Source organism: Clupea harengus, chromosome 15 (genome assembly GCF_900700415.2).
Source record: "Clupea harengus chromosome 15, Ch_v2.0.2, whole genome shotgun sequence".
Classification (NCBI taxonomy): domain Eukaryota; kingdom Metazoa; phylum Chordata; class Actinopteri; order Clupeiformes; family Clupeidae; genus Clupea; species Clupea harengus.
The window spans coordinates 23,347,451-23,368,016 of record NC_045166.1 but is presented as its reverse complement, the minus strand read 5'-3'; the positions used below and the strand labels follow the sequence as shown (position 1 = coordinate 23,368,016).

The window sequence follows — 20,566 nt, the reverse complement described above, 5'->3', positions numbered from 1 at the left end:
GAACTTCCATGAAAACGTTTACATTTACATTTACATTTAGTCATTTAGCAGACGCTTTTATCCAAAGCGACTTACATATGTGCAACTTCGAATGTATACACATTTTACACTGATGGCACACTGCACATCAGGAGCAATTAGGGGTTCAGTGTCTTGCTCAAGGACGCTTCGACAGGGAATCGAACTAGCAACCTTCTGATTACTAAACGACTTCTCTACCTCCTGTACCACTGTCGCCCCCCAGGTTATTTAATAACCTAGATGGTCTTCAGTGCCATTGACTCTGTTAAACTGTCAATAGGAATAAATACATTCAGCGAGAACAGCCATGAAAGCTTTTTGATATATATTTTATTTAGTTATTTATATTTGAGCTGTAATAATGTTAGTGGTTGCTAATATTTGCACCTAACCAGAGAATATATTTCATATTTCATAATTTTATTAAACTGAATTGCTTTGAACAGGTTCATACCATATACTAAGTGTCTGCCAACTTGAAAAGGATCCCTACAGAGATAGACCGGTATCTGTTTACCTCAATAACTGTAAAGAAACTGTAGAAAATGTTTCTACAGTCATTAGTTCACCTTTCTCTTCTTCCAGTCCTGAAGAACTAATGACTGTAGAAACAGATCCTTTCCATGTTTTCAGACACTTATAATAACCTTATGAGCCTTTTTGTGGCAAAAACAAGCTGTTTTGACACGGATGCTTGCCCCATAGGATTACATTGTATGGCCATTTTGCGGTTGCTGGTTATAGTAGTAGTATAACTCAATATTGGACTGATTTTGATAGTTTTTGGCCCTAGTAAAAATTTGGACCCAAAAAGATGGGAAAATAGGGCCCAGGTTAAAAAACATCAGAGTTCTTATTTAATGGTGTGTAGTTCCATATTTCCTATTAATACATGTTTAGTGGTGTGTAAAACCCATTATTAAAACCTTATTATTACTCTAACATTTTATCTCTGTATGTTTATTTAGTCCCCATAATATGTTGGATAAGCTATATTAATGCAGAGGCGATCTTTGAGCAACCCAATGCAGTAGTGGATGCAGCTTGAGTACTTCAGAAGCCAAGTGAATGACAGCCCTGTCGGTAGTTTGGAGCTTTTCCAAATGACTTCACGTGAATATACAACAAAAACAAACACAGAAGACATGGTCTGGTGCCAGAGCATGGCTTTTCAATGACTGTGGCAGAGGTCTTTTTGTTTTGCTAAACACAAGATAGTAGCTTGGTGAATATATTATTTGCAGAGTGATATCCATGCTTTGCAAGCCTTTACAAGCCTCTGACAGTAATCCCCAAATTTCCTCATAACATTGTTCGTTATTCACATAGTCTCAAGATATTTTTAATTCCAAGGGACAATACATCAGATATGATCTGTTTTTAGGGGGTACGATAAGAACATTTGTCTTTTTATCTGGTAATGTCATCTTATCACACCAGTGTTTTAGTACATTTTATTAATTTTTTGACAAATATCCTCATACCTTTTTGTAAGTTGAAATACAATAATCTCAAATTTCTTAGTACTAATAATGATATTGTTTTAAAGGCATTGTAATGGTAATACCAACATTAGAACATTTCCTGTTCAAAGACAAATAATAAAGGATGATTTTCCAAGGTGCATTAACTGTTTTCATGCCACTGCCTATGTGATGCTTCAGGGTCAGGGTCTGGCTGGGAAGCAGGGGAGGCATGAACAGAGGGGTTTTGGGGGAGGGGGGGGGGGGGGATCATGTGTGCTCCTGATTTATGACGGCCACTTCAAAGCCAGAGCTCCGGCGTGAGAACCAGGCGGACTAAAGCAGATAACCGGCGGATTTACGGGCGAGCACTGTTCCCATGATTGTCGATGGGCAAGCGGCCGCCGTTTGGAGTAATCCCCATTCACTTGGAAATGCTGATACTTTTTTACTCTTAAGGAATTTAATGGTGTGACAGTGATTTACTAATGTAAATCTTTCTAACAGACCCCCGGGGATAAAGAAGGTGGATTAGGCTCGTGGGGGTGGCAGAAAGACTGGGCCCATCTTGGGTGTGTGATGTGTGACCAGTGTTGTTTTGGCTTTCATGTCGAACGCCTACCTTGCCGAGCTTGGGGTTAGCTTGAGACAAAAAAAGTAAAAAAAAAAAATAAAAAATGCCTGCACACGTCTTCCCTCTATCCCTGCCCACAGGGTGCTTCTGTTATTTAAATGATGGTAGCGTTGTATCAGATCTGAACTGAAAGATTTGTTCTGTTTTTTGCCCTTTTCACATAAATCTTGCCAAAGTCTAAACAACAACAACAATGACAACAATAACACGGGCAAACAAATATCCCTGCCAAAGAACAACTATAGAGAACTATAAATTTAAGAGACAGAGAAAGAGGCAGAGATGTTTTCTATGCTGTTAAGACAACACAACCAAACTCCTCTGAAAAGTGACTGACTTTAGCTTCAATTTCAAAGACAAGCTCGGCGTCTGGGAGCAGACTTTTTTTTGTCTTTGGTCTTCGTTTTTACATTCCAGAATGACAGATACAATTGCATTTGTTTGTGTGGCCCACTGGCAGTTCCTTCTTTCTTTGCATAATTTAAACAACACACAGGAACCAGCAAATGATTTCCTTCAGCAGACAATATGTCGGTTACTGGGCCCACCATCCCCTCGCCCTCTTGGCATTCCAGGACCAGCTTAATTGCTCAGATGTGGTGAAAGCAAAAGAGAAGAATGATGCGCTCCAAACTGCCCACAGTTTCAAAAAAACATCATATTTAATCAGTGACATCTGGAGTGGTTTTTGTTTGCATAGAAAACTGTTACATTTAACAGAAACAGGGTACTATATATATATATATCATTTTTTTTTGCAAAAATGCAAAAAAAAAAACTAAAAACCAAGTACAGTAGTATCGTTGAACAGGAAAAAATGTTGGAGAAAAAAAAACAAAATAAAAGAGTGCTTACTTTTCTTTGTGGGTCTGTAAGTTTTGTTATAACTTTAGTGTTTTGATGGAAAAGCTCCTGTCCCATCCGAAACAGCAGTTATTGAAGTGCATACCGATATAAAAGTTTTTCTCTAATTTCAATATAAATTCTACTTTATCTTTACCAAACATATACATATTTACAGACTTTCCTTTTGTTAGTTAAATGATTTAGTTAACAAAAACACACTGAATTGATTCATACTGTAGCCAGCTGATTATCAAAAAAAATACTTTGGTTTGTCGTTAAGATATTTGTTGTCTTCCCTTAAAACACAACACAGATTGTGCAACATGTGTGTGTTCAATGCAAGACAACAGAGTGCTAAGTATTAACAACGTAATGCCCACTACAGTTAAAAGTCTATCTGGCCAAGCTTAATAAAAAAAATAAAAAAATACATCAGGGTATCTTTTCATGCTGTGAAAACTGACTGGTGCCATGCTGCCTCTTAACTCACAAGAACATGGGTATGACCCAGGGGAAATCGATTTAGGTGGGGAGAAATGTCCACCAAACACTGGAACAAATGGAGAGCAACCGATTCTGTCAGAAATCTCAGTAACTGAGAGGCAATTTGTAGTAATATAACCCTTTTGCTATGATTCAAATATGTCCTCTGTAGTGTGAAACATTTGAAGAAAAAAAAAAAAAACATCTGGGGATTTTCTCACTCCTCAGGGGTCAACTTGCTCATGTTTTTGATGTCGCCGTCACAAGATAAAAAAAACAAACAAACTTGTAGACCAGAAAACAAACAAACAAACACACAAACAAGTTCATAGGCATTTGATTTAAAAAAAAACCCCGTCCTTTATCTACAAAGTGTGGAAGACTTCCAACCACACCAAGCACTCGGGGCGGGGAAGAACACTTTCTTTTTTTGCGACAAACTTAAAAGGCTCCCACTTCAGTCCCCCAAGGCCGATACGGTTTACTGCCACTGCTACCGCTGCTGCTGCCGGTCTGCTGGGACGTGGATGTGCTGCTGGAAATGGAGGACCTGTGGGCCTGTGTGGCGTGGCTGCTGGACGTGCCGGCAGTCAGGCCGGGTGTGAAGATAGGGAAGCCCCCGGGGAAGGAGAGGGGGAAGGTCTGGGCTGCGGCGGCCGCAGCAGCGGCGTGCACAGTGGCCGAAAGCGACAGCAGAGAGGTGGAGATCTGCGGGGGCATGCAGGGCGCCACGTTGCCCGTAGAGGGCGCCCTGAGAGTGGCGTCGGAGTGCGAGGAAGTGGCGGAGGAGGAGGAAGAGGAGGAGGAAGAGGAGGAGGAGGAGGAGAAGGTGGCGGTGAGCAGCGCTGAGCCCCGCTGGGGGACCTCTGAGAGCCTGCCGGAGGGCGCCTCGGACGGGGACAGGGGGAGTCCGTTGTGGAGGAAGGCGGCGGGGAGAGGGTGGAGGGCGGCTGCAGCGGCCGCCGCGGCCCAGTGGTGCGGGTGCAGAGCTTGGGGGTGGTGGTGGTGGTGGTGGGCCATGGAGCTGGTCATGGCGGCCGCCTCCCTCTGGGACGCACAGCTGCTCAGGTGGGACACCAGGCGCACACGTAGAGGGTCCCCCGACTCCAGGCCCTCCACGGAGCTCAGGTAGCGGGCCACCTCAGTCAGACACTCCCTGAAGCCGATGCTCATGAAGTCCATAGCCAGGGCATGAGCGTCAAAATACCCTGCTGAAACAGGAGGAAAGGGAATTCAATTTTCACATTTTCCACATCTCACAGAGAGGAGATGGAGAGACAGATGGAAAGGTAAAGACAAGACAACAGGTAGGGAGGGAAGAGGGAGGGGTTAAGAGTATGACAGAAAGAGGTATGGTGAGAGCAAGGAAGTCAGAGAAAGGTATAGTGAGGGAGAAACAGGGAAAGAGATGAGTAGGGGGAAACAGAGTAGGAGAGGAGTTGAATGCCATGTACCTATAAATACAGCTTGTCTCTAACCAGCTTTAATGAGGCCAACAGCTGTTTGCGATAGCGCAGTGATTAAACGCTCGGACACGCGGGCCTCTGGCTGTCAGGAGCGCACTGAGACCCCCGGGGGCGGGGGAGCCAGAAGCAAGCGTAACGGCCTGTTTTTTTTGTGTTCGGGGATGTTTGCATGTTTGTTTTGTCTCTCCAGTGCACCAGTTTTTACACTCTCTGGAAACCCCAAACAAGCCCCCCCTCACTCACACACACCACCACCGCCCTCCGCCCCCTCAACAGGGCGGCCAGTGAATGCGGCCCGCTCCCCTCCCACGGGTTTATGAAAGCAAACACAATCCCAGGGTCAAGTGCTTCTTTTGTCCCGACAGCGCTTTCCCACGAGTTCAATCCTGCCATTAGCATTGATTTCCACTGCTTTAATCTTGTCAAAGGTAGGGGGCTGCTCGCTCGGGTTTCGCTGTGGAGTACAGCTGAGTTAGAAACCAATTAACTCCTTACCTTTGCCGCCGGTAGCTTGGAGCATCTTTAGGTGATCCACTGTCATCTGCAATATTTCCGCTTTTTCCAATTTGGCAGAGCCCTGAAGGCATAGACAAGAGGAAGAACAAGAGGGTGCACAAAAGTTTAGTTTTTTTTTATATTTAATTTCACTGTTAATAATGTCAACTCATAACTCATAACTCATGCGGATGCTATGGAGGAGCTTGCACGTTGTAACGTAAAAATACATATTCGTCTCAAGTGCTTGAAAATAAATAAAATGTTTAACAAAAGTTACACTAAACAAAGGAAGCAACAAGTAACCAAAGCCTCGCATGTTGTAACTCACCTGTTTTTCAAATGCTGTTGGGACCAGACGGCGCAAGTCAGACAAACTGTTATTTATTCGGTCTCTCCGTCTCTTCTCGATGATCTAAAATAAGCAAACATTTTATACGAATAAACCCAATAAACTCAGCTAAATAAACAAGGATGGTGAGAATTGTACAAAGCAAATATTTACCCCTCTTCTTTTCTTCCGGGCCATAACTTGGGTAGTTGTTGTGGGTGAACTGCATCTTATGAATGAACCGCTACTTTGCCTGGGGGGCAAACATGTTTGATATCAATTTACTGTTTACACACTGACACACTTTCTCCAGCACGTCAGCTGGGAATATTGCATGACTAATCTAATACGCCTGTAAATGAAAGAGATTCAAAGACTAAAATATATAGTCCTACGCAAGTTTAAAAATTACTATTTAAATCGCAACACAAACAGAAAGATGAATAATTAAATAACTGATTGAATTGCTCTGAGATTTTAATCAAATAAAGATTCACCAATTTTTTTAGTTTAAACAGATGATATCTCAAACTGAACTTTTTTTTTCTTTTTTTAGGAAAAGGTCTCCTCTTTAAATTCCACGCATAGAGATAAAAAAAAAGCGTAGAGAATTATAGATGACAAGGTTGCTCTTATACGCTCATACCCAGAATAATTGTTTTCGCTGCCAACATCAATGGTTTCATCCATGTCGCTGTCAGAAGTAGTATCCTCACAAGGCCTCTTCATCGTGATAATGGGTTTTTCCTCAACGTGTCCTCGGCGGTGCTTGTGCGCACAGGTAGCCCTTGCTTAGTGACTACAAATCCCTCTGAACTTCTTTCCCACGAACCGTTGGAGCCTCAGTCGCAGGAGCGGGAGCGTTGCCGCCCACGGCCGGCTTGGGAAACACCCACAGCAGAAAAAAAACACGCCCCGAGCCTCGCAGTCTGTGTGTGAGCCACCGTGCCTTTCCAGCACCGGCGCTCTTGAAGTTCCCCTGATGATTGACTCTTCCCAGTTTTAGCGCTCGAGTAAAACATGGCCGTGGGCTCTGAAGAAGCGTGAGAAACATGCTATGAGACAGTCGACCATGTTAAAGGCGGCAATATTGCATAAACCGGGTAATGAAAACACACATTAGAATGAGTTTGTTTGCAAAAGTGTAGCCTTAGAGAGTTAAAAGTCATCAGGAGTGTTTTCACGGATAAGAATACTGAAAAGAAAATTCTCTATCACTCTTAAACTAAGGCGCGTCAGATGGATCTATTCAGTGCTCTAGATTGTACAATTAAATTATTCAACATTTCTTACATTTTAATCGTTATTTTTTATTCTTAAAAGTCCGAATGGTATTTTTATCTATAGGACGTCATCAACGCTGGCAGAAAATAGTGCCGTTATTCACGCTTGGTGTCAAGTCTGCCCGGTTATCAAAGGGTGGCCTCGCACCTGGACTTTGGCTGAGCTGACCTCCTATGGCACACCAAAAAGACCCAATTAACACTGTACAGCCAGTGCTAAAGGACAGTTGCCAAGACGGGCTTGGAGCAGCCGCTGAGAAAGAAGCTAGGAGCACAGCTTCTTGGACGGCTAAGGGTCTTCATTAAGGAGAATTATTGAGCCTTCAGTTTGGGTTTTAAAGAAATCCTAAGAAACACTGAACAGGTTTTCTTAAAAAAAGAATGACCCTTTGTGGAACGGGATTTCTTTTTGGGGGCATGGAATGAATACCAGGCATTTACCACATTAATCTCAACAAAATGCCTCATGTTTAAAGCTCGTCAATTGTCTTGTTTTTGAGGTACAAATTTCGTAAGTATGTGTCTCATCTCCGTCTCAGAAAACAGAGTGGTGTGACATTAGACAAATGAAGTGTAAACCACAATAACAAACAAAGCAACAAGGCAAATAAGCACACACCATACACAAGTTCTCTCTCTCTCTCTCTCTCTCACTCTCTCTCTCTCTCTGTCTCTCTCTCTCTCACACACACACACCTCACACACACACACACACACACACACACACACACACACACAAACTGGTCCCCTTGCCAGTTGGAGGCCCCAGCTGTAGTCAGTTTCCTGGGTTAAACAGTGAAGACCGCGCATTGTTTAGCCACACACAAAACCTCCCCTGTCATGTGCCTTGGGCCCGGTGGAGAGAGGCGCAGTCTCCCAGGCTGCCTGCCAGTGTGATGACTCGTTCCCACAGCCCCTGCGCGCCGCACTGAAACCCAATCATCGTGTGAGAAGGCGGGCAGGAACACAGGCAAGGCGAGGGGCAGAGAGGGACTGTGGAGGGGTGGGCTGTGGGGGTGCGCTAGGGCGGAGGGGTCCGGTGTGACAGGGAGGTTAGCAGCGGCCAAGTGTCGCTTCCACTCCGCCACCGTCGCGGCTGACACCAGCGCACGCACGCACACACACACACACACACACGCACACACGCACACACGCACACACACACACACACACACACACACACACACACACACACACACACACACACACACACACACACACACAGGACAGGAGCGATGCCGGTGCTGCAGCCATGGCTGGTGTTACTGTTCACTCGTAATCCTATCTCCCCCTCCGCTTCACACACTCAGACACCAACACAGACACACACACACACACACACACACACACACCACCTCTATCAGTGTTTGCACTGTGCCCAGTGGAGCTGAAAACCTTTGCAGGACAATACAGGACTGCACAGAGGACCAGGGGCCACATTTTGACCTTTCCGACATTTTTTATTTTTTTTTAAAGATGCTTCTTGTGTAAGGCAAAGAAGAATGTGTATGTGGTTCTCCAGCCATTTGGTTTCTGTCGGAGAGTTGCACAATGCTATTGCTGTATTTCAATGGCAGCTGGCTATAAAACAAAACTGCTTTCAATCAAGTAATTTAGCCGCAGCTTCTAACTATAAAAGACCGAATGTGTTTAATGAAATGTCCATATATCATTTTGCTCATTAATTTCCTATTCTTGTTTCATATTGAGCCATTATACTATGTTTTCAGTTGACATTTATTTAAACAGTTTATTAAATATAGTTATACACAATAGAAATTGTCAGTAAGGTTCAGTAAAGTACATGTACATTCATTGAATACCCTTTCTTTCTTTCTTTCTTTCTTTCTTGATTTCTTTCTTTCTTTTTTTCTTATCTTCCTTCAACATTTTCCTCTGCTTGTCATCACCACAAACTCCACAGTAGCTGTTGAAGCCCCAGGTTTGCAGACAGACCGTGTGTAAATGTTATCATATCTCCTGCTGCTACTGCCGGCTGTGTGTGGTGCGTGTGTTTGTGCGTGTGTGTGTGTGTGTGTGTGTGTGTGTGTGTGTGTGTGTGTGTGTGTGTGTGTGCGTGCGTGCGTGCGTGCACACGCTCTTTTTGATTCATTTCGCCTGCGCTACTCGGCTGGAAACAACCTGTGCTCCATCCACCCCTTGACTGCACATATCTAAACTGGGACTGTCAACACCCTCTCATAGGCCACTGCTGCATTTCGCCTTTCCCAGGTGTGACCCAGGGGAAGGCGCTCTAATTAAAACCATTCTGTCCATCCAGCCTTCCCAACCTGGACTTTCCCCTCTCTCACCACACTGACGGATATACACCCCCCCCCCTCTCTCAGCTTCTTCAAAGGGCCATGTCTGCTTCTGGCGAAGCTAGCCAAACCCTCAACATTTACGTAATATACTGGCACAGGCTATTTATACACAAGTGATTTGCGGTGGGGGAGATAAAAATAGTGTTTGTGGTAAAAAAATCGTTTAACTTGTACACCTCTAATGTGTACACCTTTGTACACTTTTGTCAGGACTGATTTAGTTGTAAAGCAGATGGTTTTGGACAAGGCAGCTTCATGGTTGAATATTTCCAGCTTAATAAAAACTTTTTTTCAAGGGTCACCTGTACAGTTTCTCATTTCTCATTCTCATTCTGGGCTCATTTTACTTGTAACTTGAGTTTCCTTGGTCTACACATGACCACATTTTTTTGAGCTGTTATTGTTGCTATTGTTGCTTACTAACAAACTGCAGCAGGTTTGCATACATCCCATATTAGGAGGTGTTTTAGGTAAATTGCTCAGGGGTTGGGGTGGGATAAAATGTCCCCGCTGCTTGTGGGCCTTATCAGTGTATTTTTCTGTGTTCCATCCTTGGCGGAGGGAGACCGAGTGCTTCTGATAAAGACGCGGGGTGTGACTCCACAACAGAGGATGGAGCACGGCTGCCGTGGAGATTCTGGCTCGGCCACTGTCACCTCTGGGAATTCTCTCGGCATGAGGTAAAGTTACTCCCGCTTTAGAGATGCTTGAGAGCACAGCTGTGTGTGTCTGTGAATGTGTGCGTGTGTGTGTGTGTGTGAATGTGTGCGTGTGTGTGTGCATGTGTGTGCATGTGTGTGTGTGTGTGTATGTGTGGGTGTGTATGTGTGTGTGTGTGTATGTGTGTGTATCTGTGCGTGAGTTTGTGTACATATGTGTGTGAGTAAGACTGTGTGTTAGTGTGTGTGTGTGTGTTGTATGCATGTGTGTGTGTACATGTGATGTGAGTGTGTGTGTGAACATGTGTGCGTGAGGATGTTTATGCTTCTGTGTGAGGGTGTTTATGTGTCTGTGCATGGTTTCTGTGTGCGTTTGACCCTGTGCGTGCCTGCCCTAGAACTCACTGTATACGCGTATCACCATGTGTCCGTGGCTATATGTATGTGCATTACCGTCCATGTACAGTATGTCTGTGTGTGTATATCGGTATCTGTATGTGCCTCCCAGTGTGAATGTGCAAGCGTCTGTGTCTGTGTATTTTTGTGTGCGTCCCTCAGATTTTCGGGGTGTATTTGTGTGTGTGTGTACATTTGTGTGTATGGATATGTGTGTGTATGTGTGTATTCATATGTGTCCCTTTGTGTGTGTTTGTGTGTGTGTTTGTCTGAGTGTGTGTCTCTGTGTGTGTGTGTGTGTGTGTGTGTGTGTGTGTGTGTTCATGTGTTTGTCTGTGTGTCTGTGTGTGTGTGTCTGTGTGTGTGTGTGTGTGCATGTGTTTGTCTGTGTGTCTGTGTGTTTGTGTCTGTGTCCCTGTGTGTGTGCACGTGCTCAAGACAAGTGTGCCTTCGTTTTCCCAGGCAGGAGGAGGGATTCCTTTCATCCCAGGCATACTTGCTCCCTACCACGGTCACTGTGCCCCTGTGTGTGCCACTTGCGGCGCTGGCCCTGCCCCAGCCCCTGCCCCAGCCCCTGCCCCTGCCCCGGTGTGCCCGTGCTATCAGCCGTTCCCAAGGCTGGCCGGCCTGGGAACGGCTGGGTGGACCCATTCCAAAGTCAGCATTACATGCATTTATTGTTCTTACCCTCCCCGCATCCCTCGCACACACAATGAAAACAACAGCAGCGGCGGCCGCAATCTCAAGACCTCCCTCCTCCCTCAACACGAGCCAGCCCCCTCAGTCACTTGTGAGCCCCTGCCTTTTCTTCTTTTCTTTCCTCCTTCGCCTTTTTTTTTTTTTTCCTTCTTCTTTCTTCAGACTCCTAAAACAACGTTAACTGCTTCATGGCAACAGGCGATAGATAATATTGTAGGCGCTGACGCCTCTGCTGGTGCTGTTGTTATGATTCTGACGCCTGTCCAAGTTCCTTTTATGTCCTAAAATAAAGAAGGAATCCATTTCTCGGATGTGTGATCAACAAAGCTGTATGAGGTATAATGGCACTGCAGTGCCCTCCATTCCCCTCCATTATATTACATGACAATGATGTAGTAACTGCGTACAGATTTAGGTGTTTATTTGAAACCACAAATGATTTATTTAAAACCACTTTGCCCTTCCTTATCAATGTGTACATTGCATAGTCGTGCTGCGTTGAGGGTGCTGAGTGAGCTAAGAAGTGTTCTGTCAGTATGAGAATGACCAGTGAGAGCAGTGGTGGCAGTGTTGTTGGACTTTTCTTTTTCTTTCTGGAAGGCATTGATGTCGAAGTTGGCAAGAAATTGCCAGAAATGTTTAAAATAAAAAAAAATGAAAACAGCCACATTACTCACACCTTATTTAGTAACACAGATGAGCAGTCCTGCAAAGTTGTGCTCTCTCTCTTCCTCTCCCCTCCTCTTTCCCTTTCTCTTTTTTTTTCTCTTTCTCTTTCTCTCCCTCCGACAACACAGACAGACGTGTGTATCCCATGCAGTTGAATCCTGAACTGATATCAGCTCGAGGTGTTAAACTAGACACAAGAGACAGGCAGATAGCTTCCTTGTTTTTTATTATGATTTTACCAACATCTGACAGTATTTGGTTTATAGAAGGCCAAAAGTGGGACAACAATCCAATGCAAAAGCAAACAATCCCCCTTCTCTCCTCTTGCATTGTCTGATGGGGCTGAGACAAACAGTCCACTGTTTATCTTTCCTGGGAATGGAAGAGTAGGAGAGAGAAAAGGAGAGAGAGGGAGGGAGAGAGGGAGAGAGAAGGAAAGAGAAAAAGAGAGAGAAGCCATGAGAGAGGGAGGGAGTGAGGAAGAGAGGAAGAAAAAGTGAAGGATGAAGTAAGAGAGAGAGAGAGAGCATTAGAAACAGAGGGATTGGGAAAGAGTGATGATTGATTTATTCAGAGAGAAGGATAGATGAAGAGAATAAGAGAGAGAGAGATAGAGAGAGAGAGAGAGAGAGAGAGAGAGAGAGAGAGAGAGAGAGAGGGGGGGAGGGGGGTAGGGGGTTAGGAAGGCTTCACAGTAGCCCCGGGCTGGGGAGGCGAACTGTGTGTCTCTTGACTCCTGAGTCATATTATGGGCCCTTTATTGGTGTCTGAGGTCACTGGGAGACAAGCTAGTGCATCCTATATCAGGAAGCAGCGCTCTGGGTCGGGGCGAGCGGCCGTGAGTCGGATATCCTGGGAAGCGAGAACACGGCAGACGGGCTCCAGGCGTCGCACAGGCGTCACACACACTCACGCACACATGCACACACACACACACACACACACACAGACACACACACACACACACACACACACAGACAAATTCATTCAAAGGCACAGACACAAACACATACACATACTCTATTACTCTCTCTCGCTCTCTCACACACACACACGCTTAAGAGAATGGGCCAGAATAATAGGCCCCTTCCTGCCATTCTCAGCTCCAGCGCTGTATTTCTGTCACAGGCCTCTCAAACTGCCCCTGCGTCCGGAGGCCCTCTGCCAGCCTCACTCACTCCTACAACGCTCCAAACCATTGAGGGCTAAGTGTGTGTGTGTGTGTGTGTGTGTGTGTGTGTGTGTGTGTGTGTGTGTGTGTGTGTGTGTGTGTGTGTGTGTGTGTGTGTGTGTGAGAGAGAGAGAGAGAGAGAGAGAGAGAGAGAAAGAGATGATGTGTGTATGCACCCGCGCCTGTGTGTGTGTGTGTGTGTGCCTATGTGTGTGCCTGCGAGTGTGTGCATGCACATTTGGGAATTTTACAGCATGTGCACATTTGTGTGTGAGTGTATCCTCAACGGACCATTGTGCACAGAATCCATTTTGCATTGAAAGAACTGAAAGGGTTTTATGGTTGCCCAGAGGACCTGCTTTAATAAATATGTTGGCATGACCGTTTTGTTTTGGGGGCAATAAAATCTGAGTGCAAGACGTGTGATGTGCATAGTGGACAATAGCAGAGCACAACAGACAGGTGTTTTGCTGTTTTGTCTGTTGTGTAAGCTTGTCCCGACATCCTACCCTGTGACCTAATCTTCCCGCCAGGATACGCTAGTAAGAGGGAGCCAAGGGTTCCCCCCATACAACTGTGCACAAATACATACACACACACTCACATTCACTCATTCTCTCTCTCTGTCTCTGTCTCTGTCTCTGTCTCTCTCTCTCTCTCTCTCTCTCTCTCTCACACACACACACACACACACACACACACACACACACACACACACACACACACACACACACACACACACACACAGTTAGCTGATCATACATAGCCCCTCAATATTTTACATAGTCCTTCTGATCATCACATAGACAACTAGTCGCCTTGCCTCCTAAACTAAATAAGTCATTTACGAAAAGGCACAAACAATGACTGATTTTCTTCTGCTTGACTACACTGGAAATCCCTCTCTGAGCCTGGTAGTTGGGCTGTATGCTCAGTGTGTATACTGTCAGCCAGGCTGGCTGCAGACTCCCCAGCAGAGATAACACAGCAGCTAGGCCTTAGACAAACACACAATCACTTCACACACATACGCACACACACAAACACACAATCACACACACACACACACACACACACACACACACACCACACACACACACACACACACATACACACACACACACACACACAAAACCCCAGACAAGACACCTCACACACACACACACACTCAGACAGAGTTGGCTCCAGCACCCAACGTGGTAAAGCAATTAGCTGAGGGGAGCGAGGAAGTCATCAGCTACACATAAAGTGACCTGACCACTGTGAAATTGGCTGCCCTGGTCACCAGGATGCAGCTCAAAAAAAAAAGGAAGAGAGAAAGAACGAAAGAGAGAAAAAATCTGGAAAAGCCATAACACCATCACACACACGTGGCACCGGCCAGTGAATCCATTAAGAAAGCCATTTGCCCAGTCTCTTGCTTCCCAAGATACTGAGGGGGAGCGTGCACACACAAACAGAACTGTGGGAAGGTCAGAGAGCAGGCGTCAGGTTGGTATTGGTCAGCCACGGCTCATCCTGCACACTAACAATGTGGCAAACTCAAGGGCTTTGTGGGTAAACCAAGAGCAGGTCTTGCGTTTCATGGGAAAAATCGGGCTGAGTGTCGGGGGTTTTGATGAATAACACGATAGTTAGTTTGCGCCAGAATAACTCACTCAGTGACCCTGAGTGCCAATAGCGTATCAAAAACACAGCGCAAGTTTTGCACACAGCTCGGCAGATAGCAGTAAAACAAACACACTCCGGAGGACAGGAGCACTTGTTATGTTTTGCTTGTCTCCCTCCCACTCTCTCTCAAGCTTTCTCACATCAGTTGAATACAACCTTCCTTGAATCCTGCCTAACATTACACTAGAAATGTACGAACAGCCTTCACTTATATGTGTGTGAGAGAGAGAGAGAGAAAGAGAGAGAGAGACATTCTTTTGGCAATTGTTCTGTCTTTGGCCTCCAGACAGAGAGGCTGCCTGGCTGGGTCCTTCTCCTCAGATGGCGGTGTTCTCCTTGGGCTGGTGCGGTGGAGTCCCTTGCCCTCTCTCTCTATCCCTCTCTGCCCGTGAGGAGCCACAAGGCTGTCCAGGGCTGACGCTCCAGGAAGATTCGCCCCCAGTGAGACGCCAGGCGATAGAGACACAACATAGATAGAAACGGCCACTGCCTCTTCGATAAACAAATGCTTCATGTTGTCATTATGGGCCGTGCCCCGGGTTACCCTATCACTGAGTCGCTGCCACCACCTCCGACAGACGCCTGTGAAAGTGTTGTGGGGATGTTCTCACTGTCCAGAGGTGCGGGTGTTTCTACAGCTTCATTTCTTGTACTGCTTTTTTATCAGCACTGTTTTACACTGGAGGCATTGGCACAATTATGTTTGACAGGGAAATCTGGGATTTAGGTACAAATCTGATGATCTGTGATCCGTTTCAGATATGAACCCTGCTTCAGCTTTTCAATGAAAAGAACATCATCCTAAAAGGTGCCTACATGGGAACACAAGTTAGAATTGAAGCGTGAATCATTAAATGAAATGTTACTTTATAGACACAACGTCAACAAATTCCCTTCAGAATGTCTTAGTTTTGTCCAGAAGGACAGCAGTCTCTTTGTTTTCCTTCCTTCACCCCAGCCGTGGGATGCCTTGCGTTCGTCCCCAGTCCATTCTATTTTGAGGTGCCTTCTTGTTTTTTTGCCTCCCACCTCCTTGCTGCTGCTGAGAATTTGCGGGGGCCCCTGTGTCTTATCACGGCTCAGGGGAGCTGCTGCTCATGCTTGACCCTCCTGCCTCGCCGCTCTTGTGCGGCACTCCACCCCACCACGCCGCTATCGCCCCAGACAACAGCATCTAATCTGGGGGTGGGGGGTGGGGATGGGGATGGGGGGAGTTATGTGCTGACAGTGGGGTCAGCGGTTTTATCACGACGAGGTGTGTGTGTGTGTGTGTGTGTGTGTGTGTGTGTGTGTGTAAGGGGAGGAGGTTGTAGACAGACACTGGCCTGGATTTGGGATCAGTGACACATTGCATTGAGCACACACACACACACATACACACACACACTGATTCTAAAAACATTCAGTCCTGGCGTATGATAGAGATGGGGGGTGGGGGTAAGGGGGGTGGCTGTGACTGCACGCGGGAGCCAGGCCTGGAAAATACCTGTCATCGGCCGGCCTGAGATCTGTGGCGTGGAATCTCACCACGTTCACACATGAGTAGAGAGAGAGAGAGAGGTGCAGACGAGGCGGGAGGTGTCCGGCGATGGCTCACAGAAAATCTGCCCCCTACCTCTCCTCCCATCCCCTGTCACACCTTCCCACTCTCCCCTGGCCCGTCTTCTCCCTGGCTGTGACGTTTTATCACTTGGCCACTGCGCCTCCAGCACCTCCAGCACCTTCATTATCGCCTCGCCATGAGAGGAGGCGAGGAGAGGCCAGATAGCCCAGCCTGATGAGGGAGAAGGTGTGATGTCAGTCGCAGAAATGTACGACGCCCGTCATGTTTCGTAAATGCACAGACGCGATGATGGTTTCATTAGCTCAGTGGTTTGTTGTAGTGACCAGTACTTTGCTGCAGTGACCCAGCAAATGAGCCCAAGGGATGGCTTAGATTTGTGGGGGGTTTGTGGACACTAGCCCACAGTGGACTACATGGGCCCGTAGGAGCAGCATGGGCCCCGTAGTGTGAGTTTCCATGTGGGCTGCATGCATGGTTCAGTCTGGCTCGAGCGCAGGGAAAACCCAGTGTGGGGGGGCGCACGTGGGCATGTTTGCCGTACATCAATCTGTTGCCTTGTTTGCGCCGCTATTGACTAGTCATGCTTACCTCATAATGAGGATATGGGAAACAGAGGGGGCCAGAGAGGGCCACATTGAATAATCTATTTACATGATCTCGGCAAAACTCGGGTCTCAGTGAATGGAGCTGGAAGTGGCGGCCCATTGTTCCCGCATGGGCAACAGGATAAGCTCTGGACATCTATGAGGTATAATGGCAAACTCCATTCTTATTATTGCCCAAACATCTGCGGCCATGAAAATCCGCATGCGGTGGTGGCCTGCTCGAGTGTGTGTGCGTGTGTGTGTGTGTGTGTGTGTGTGTGTAAGCGTACGTGCTTGTGTGTGTGTGAGGTCTGTGGGATCGGGGTTCGGTGTTGGCGGCCACGAGGCGAGCTTGTCGTCTTGCCACCACCCCCATTGCTGCCGTTCTCGCCTGCCGCTGCCGCCGCTGCTCCTGCTGCTTGCGTGTCGCCTGTGGCGCAACTGGGGGGAAGGAACATGGCCGCTGCTGCGATTGTCTGCGGGCCGCGCTCTTTGTTTTCCTGTCACGGAGACGCTTGGCTGACTTCGGTGGCTGCTTGGCCGCCTGCCGCACCCTGGTTTCTGCTCTAGCTCTCTCTCCCTCTGTCTCTCTCTCTCTCTCTCTCTCTCTCTCTCTCTCTCTCTCTCTCTCGCTCTCTCACTCAATCTCTCTCTGTTGCTGGGGTTGGTGGGGATCCAGGTCCTGAAAGAGAGCCATAAACTCTATAACCTGTCTAAGAGAGTGAGAAAGGGAGACAGAAAGAGAGAGAGAAAGAGAGTGAGAAAAAGAGAGAGAAGAGAGAAGGATATGGAGTGAGAGAATTAAAGAAAGACAGAGAGAAAGAGAGAGTAAATATGTGGTGGTGACAGCCTGCTGGCAGCTTGTACACAGGGGCCTTCAGTGGCGTGACCTAGCCATGGCCTGGAGGAACCCAGAGTGGGACACAGGAGGAACGGTAGGGTGGGGGGCTGCAGGGGGGTTAAGGGGGGTTAAGGGAAGGTCTCTCCACTGACCAGTCACCCTAACCGACGCCGATGACAAGAGCGTTGCTCCGGCCAAGCGGGCACAGCGCCAGCTCTCAGTGCGTCAGCACCGCTAATCCAGACGAGGTGAAATCATCCAAGGGGGACTGAGAATTTGGACCAAAATTGATGAAGGTCAGCGTCTGGACGTCATAAAACATTTCTGTAACTCGTTTATTTATTTACCTTTTTGTCCCCCTTATTGACCTAAGCGCAAAGAAGGAGATGTTTTGACACATCGAAAAGAGAACTGAAATATCTCATACGTAAAATGAAATTGAGAAATAAAAATGCAACAGCAGCGTGCAGAGCGGAATTTGAGAAGGCGGTCACTTGCGAGAGGGGAGAATAAACGAGCGAGCCTTTGGGAAAGGGAAGCAGATCCTTGACACCTTCTGGAGGCTCTCGTGCACCCGATGCAAGCCTGTGAACCGGGGCCGTGCCGTAGCTATTTACGTTGGACAAGAAGGGGGGCTTTCCCTGCCTGCTCATGATGACTTCACTTCCTGTTCACCATGGCTTCGCATCCTGTGTTGCAGGAGCCAAGACCTCCCTCCCCACTCTATCCACGGGCTCTTGGATTACCTTACATGAATTTACAATTTGGTATGCACTGGGCCAAAAGTAAGTGCATAAAGAAATAAATGCATAAAGAAAATAAACAAACTCAGGTTTTTGAGTTGAAGCTAACTCTAGACACTGAATCAAACAGAGGATATGGAGATGTCTTTGGTCTTTGAGATGGAAATCGCCTCTCGGATGATAAAAGCTGGAAGGGCTCTTGCAGGGCAGGTGTCACAGCCTAGGTCCGGTGAAATCTTTCATGTTGGTTAGGCCTACAGGCCATCAACCCAGAGACCTGTGATCAAGGGGCCCGGGTGAATGGCAGTGCCGGGTTCGGCATAATTTCTCCTGAAAATGCAAACATATCACTGGTTTCTCCGCTGCACACTTTCTCAGATGATTTACTGTCCCTTAAGTCCCTTTCCCCATTGTCTATTACAGAATGCTCAGAACTGTTCTACTCTACTGCATTCCTATGGAATGAAAAATCATTTCCCTTTCCGATCGTGTCTGTTCGATAATGTCTACTAACATATCTACTCTAATATATACCATATGAAACTCAGTTTCATTCCAATATTGATTCTTATTTTCTGAACAATCTGTATAGTCCAGTGTTTTCTATCACAGAATTGTCTTTTCTATTCTATCGTGTTAATGTTCTTCTTTTAATATTTTTGGTGTCCTGAGACTGGTGTCAGATGTCGTACATTATTCTTTAATGATACCATGCAATAAGCTCATCTTCCCTCTTGGATTGTCTTCCATTTTCCATGTTATTTCCTCTCCTCTTAAATCTTAAACATCTGTTTCAAATTTAACATGATTTTTCTTCTCTCAGCAATTTGTTGTGTTGAAATATTTGGGTATAATATGGACTTAGCAAAACTGTGGCTCTTAAAACACTGCTGAACAAAACAAAGCCAGGCCCCCGAACTCCAGCGAATGAAATATGGACGTTTTCGTTTGGCTAATTTGCTGGAACGGTGGGACATTTCCTGTCTCAATGACTCGTGTCACAAAGGGTCAGAGGTGTAGATCATGTTCTGATTGGCTGGCCATCCAGGCTGCCGGCTGGAAAGGTAAAGAGTGTGCAAACCAAGCTCTAGGCAGTCAGTCTTGATTGAATTCCAGTTTCAGAATTCCTGTTATTGAGGAGATTTTATGTCCAGTAGAAAGACAGTTAGAATGCTTGTGTATTTTTATTTAATAATTCATACAAAAATGAAATATATTTTAATATAACAAGTCAATATAATGTTAACACATTCATATACAGTATATTGTACACATAATTGTGCGACATGCTACTTTATCATACAAGAATACATAATTAATAGTATACTGCAAATATTGTACATGATTTTGAATTACAAGATCATCAACATAAATACATAACATTTAAGCTTCTTTGTTGATAAGTTGATCATGTTCTGAATGAGCTCTCTCAGTTGTAAAGGTTTGTACAAAATGGCTTTTGTCAGGATATTTTCATGAAAGCCATTCCGAATGTAAACCCTAAATAATCATCTATGAGCCTATGAACAGATATTCCAAGAGGGTCCTGCCCTTGAGCACTGCCGAGACTGTCGACATAGAGACATACAGAATCCGCGTTAAGTGTCAGAGCATGAACTGTGAAATTCTGACGCCACCACGCACAGTGTTAATGGTTCCTGACCCTGTGCGGTGGTCCGTGTGTCAGCCCACCGCTCTGGGACACACACACACACACGGGGGAAGAGAGGTGGAGGGGTTCATGTAGAGGGGGCCCCCGGATGGTCAAGGCTTTTAGCCCGGGGGGCCGAGGGTGGCTGCTGGGGGGGGGGGGGGGGGGGGGCTGACCCCCTTCGCTTTGATGCAGCTCACCTCGGCCAACGCAGCATGCTCTCTTGCCGCCCCGTGGTTGCAGACAGCTGGGTTCGTCACGACTCCCCTGCTCCCCCACCTCACACACACACACACACACACACACACACACACACACACACACACACACACACACACACACACACACACACACACACACTCCCCTGCTCCCCCACCTCACACACCACTTCTCAGACAACCTGCCACAACCCATGCCACACACACACACACTCACACATACACACACTCACACATACACACACACATACACACACTCTCTCTCTCTCTCTCTCTCACTCACTCACTCACTCACTCACTCACACACACACACACACACACACACACACACACACACACACACACACACACACA

At 46.5% G+C, this 20,566-nt stretch overlaps 1 protein-coding gene across 2 annotated transcripts; it reads right to left on the bottom strand.

Annotated features, from left to right (window-relative positions):
- Nucleotides 1-2,761: 2,761 nt before the first annotated feature.
- On the bottom strand, nt 2,762-7,265 carry hey2 (hes-related family bHLH transcription factor with YRPW motif 2). Of its 2 annotated transcripts, none has more exons than XM_031581985.2 (5): nt 6,386-7,265; nt 5,914-5,992; nt 5,740-5,823; nt 5,409-5,490; nt 2,762-4,655 (listed from the first exon to the last, which is right to left on the bottom strand). In XM_031581985.2, exons 1-5 carry the CDS (start codon nt 6,466-6,468, stop codon nt 3,889-3,891), a joined length of 1,095 nt encoding a protein of 364 aa, XP_031437845.1. In that variant the 5' UTR covers nt 6,469-7,265; the 3' UTR covers nt 2,762-3,888. The 2 variants fall into 2 exon arrangements, with proteins under 2 accessions (XP_031437845.1, XP_012684929.1); XM_012829475.3 differs by having other exon boundaries at nt 2,762-4,658; nt 6,386-7,264.
- Nucleotides 7,266-20,566: the final 13,301 nt, after the last annotated feature.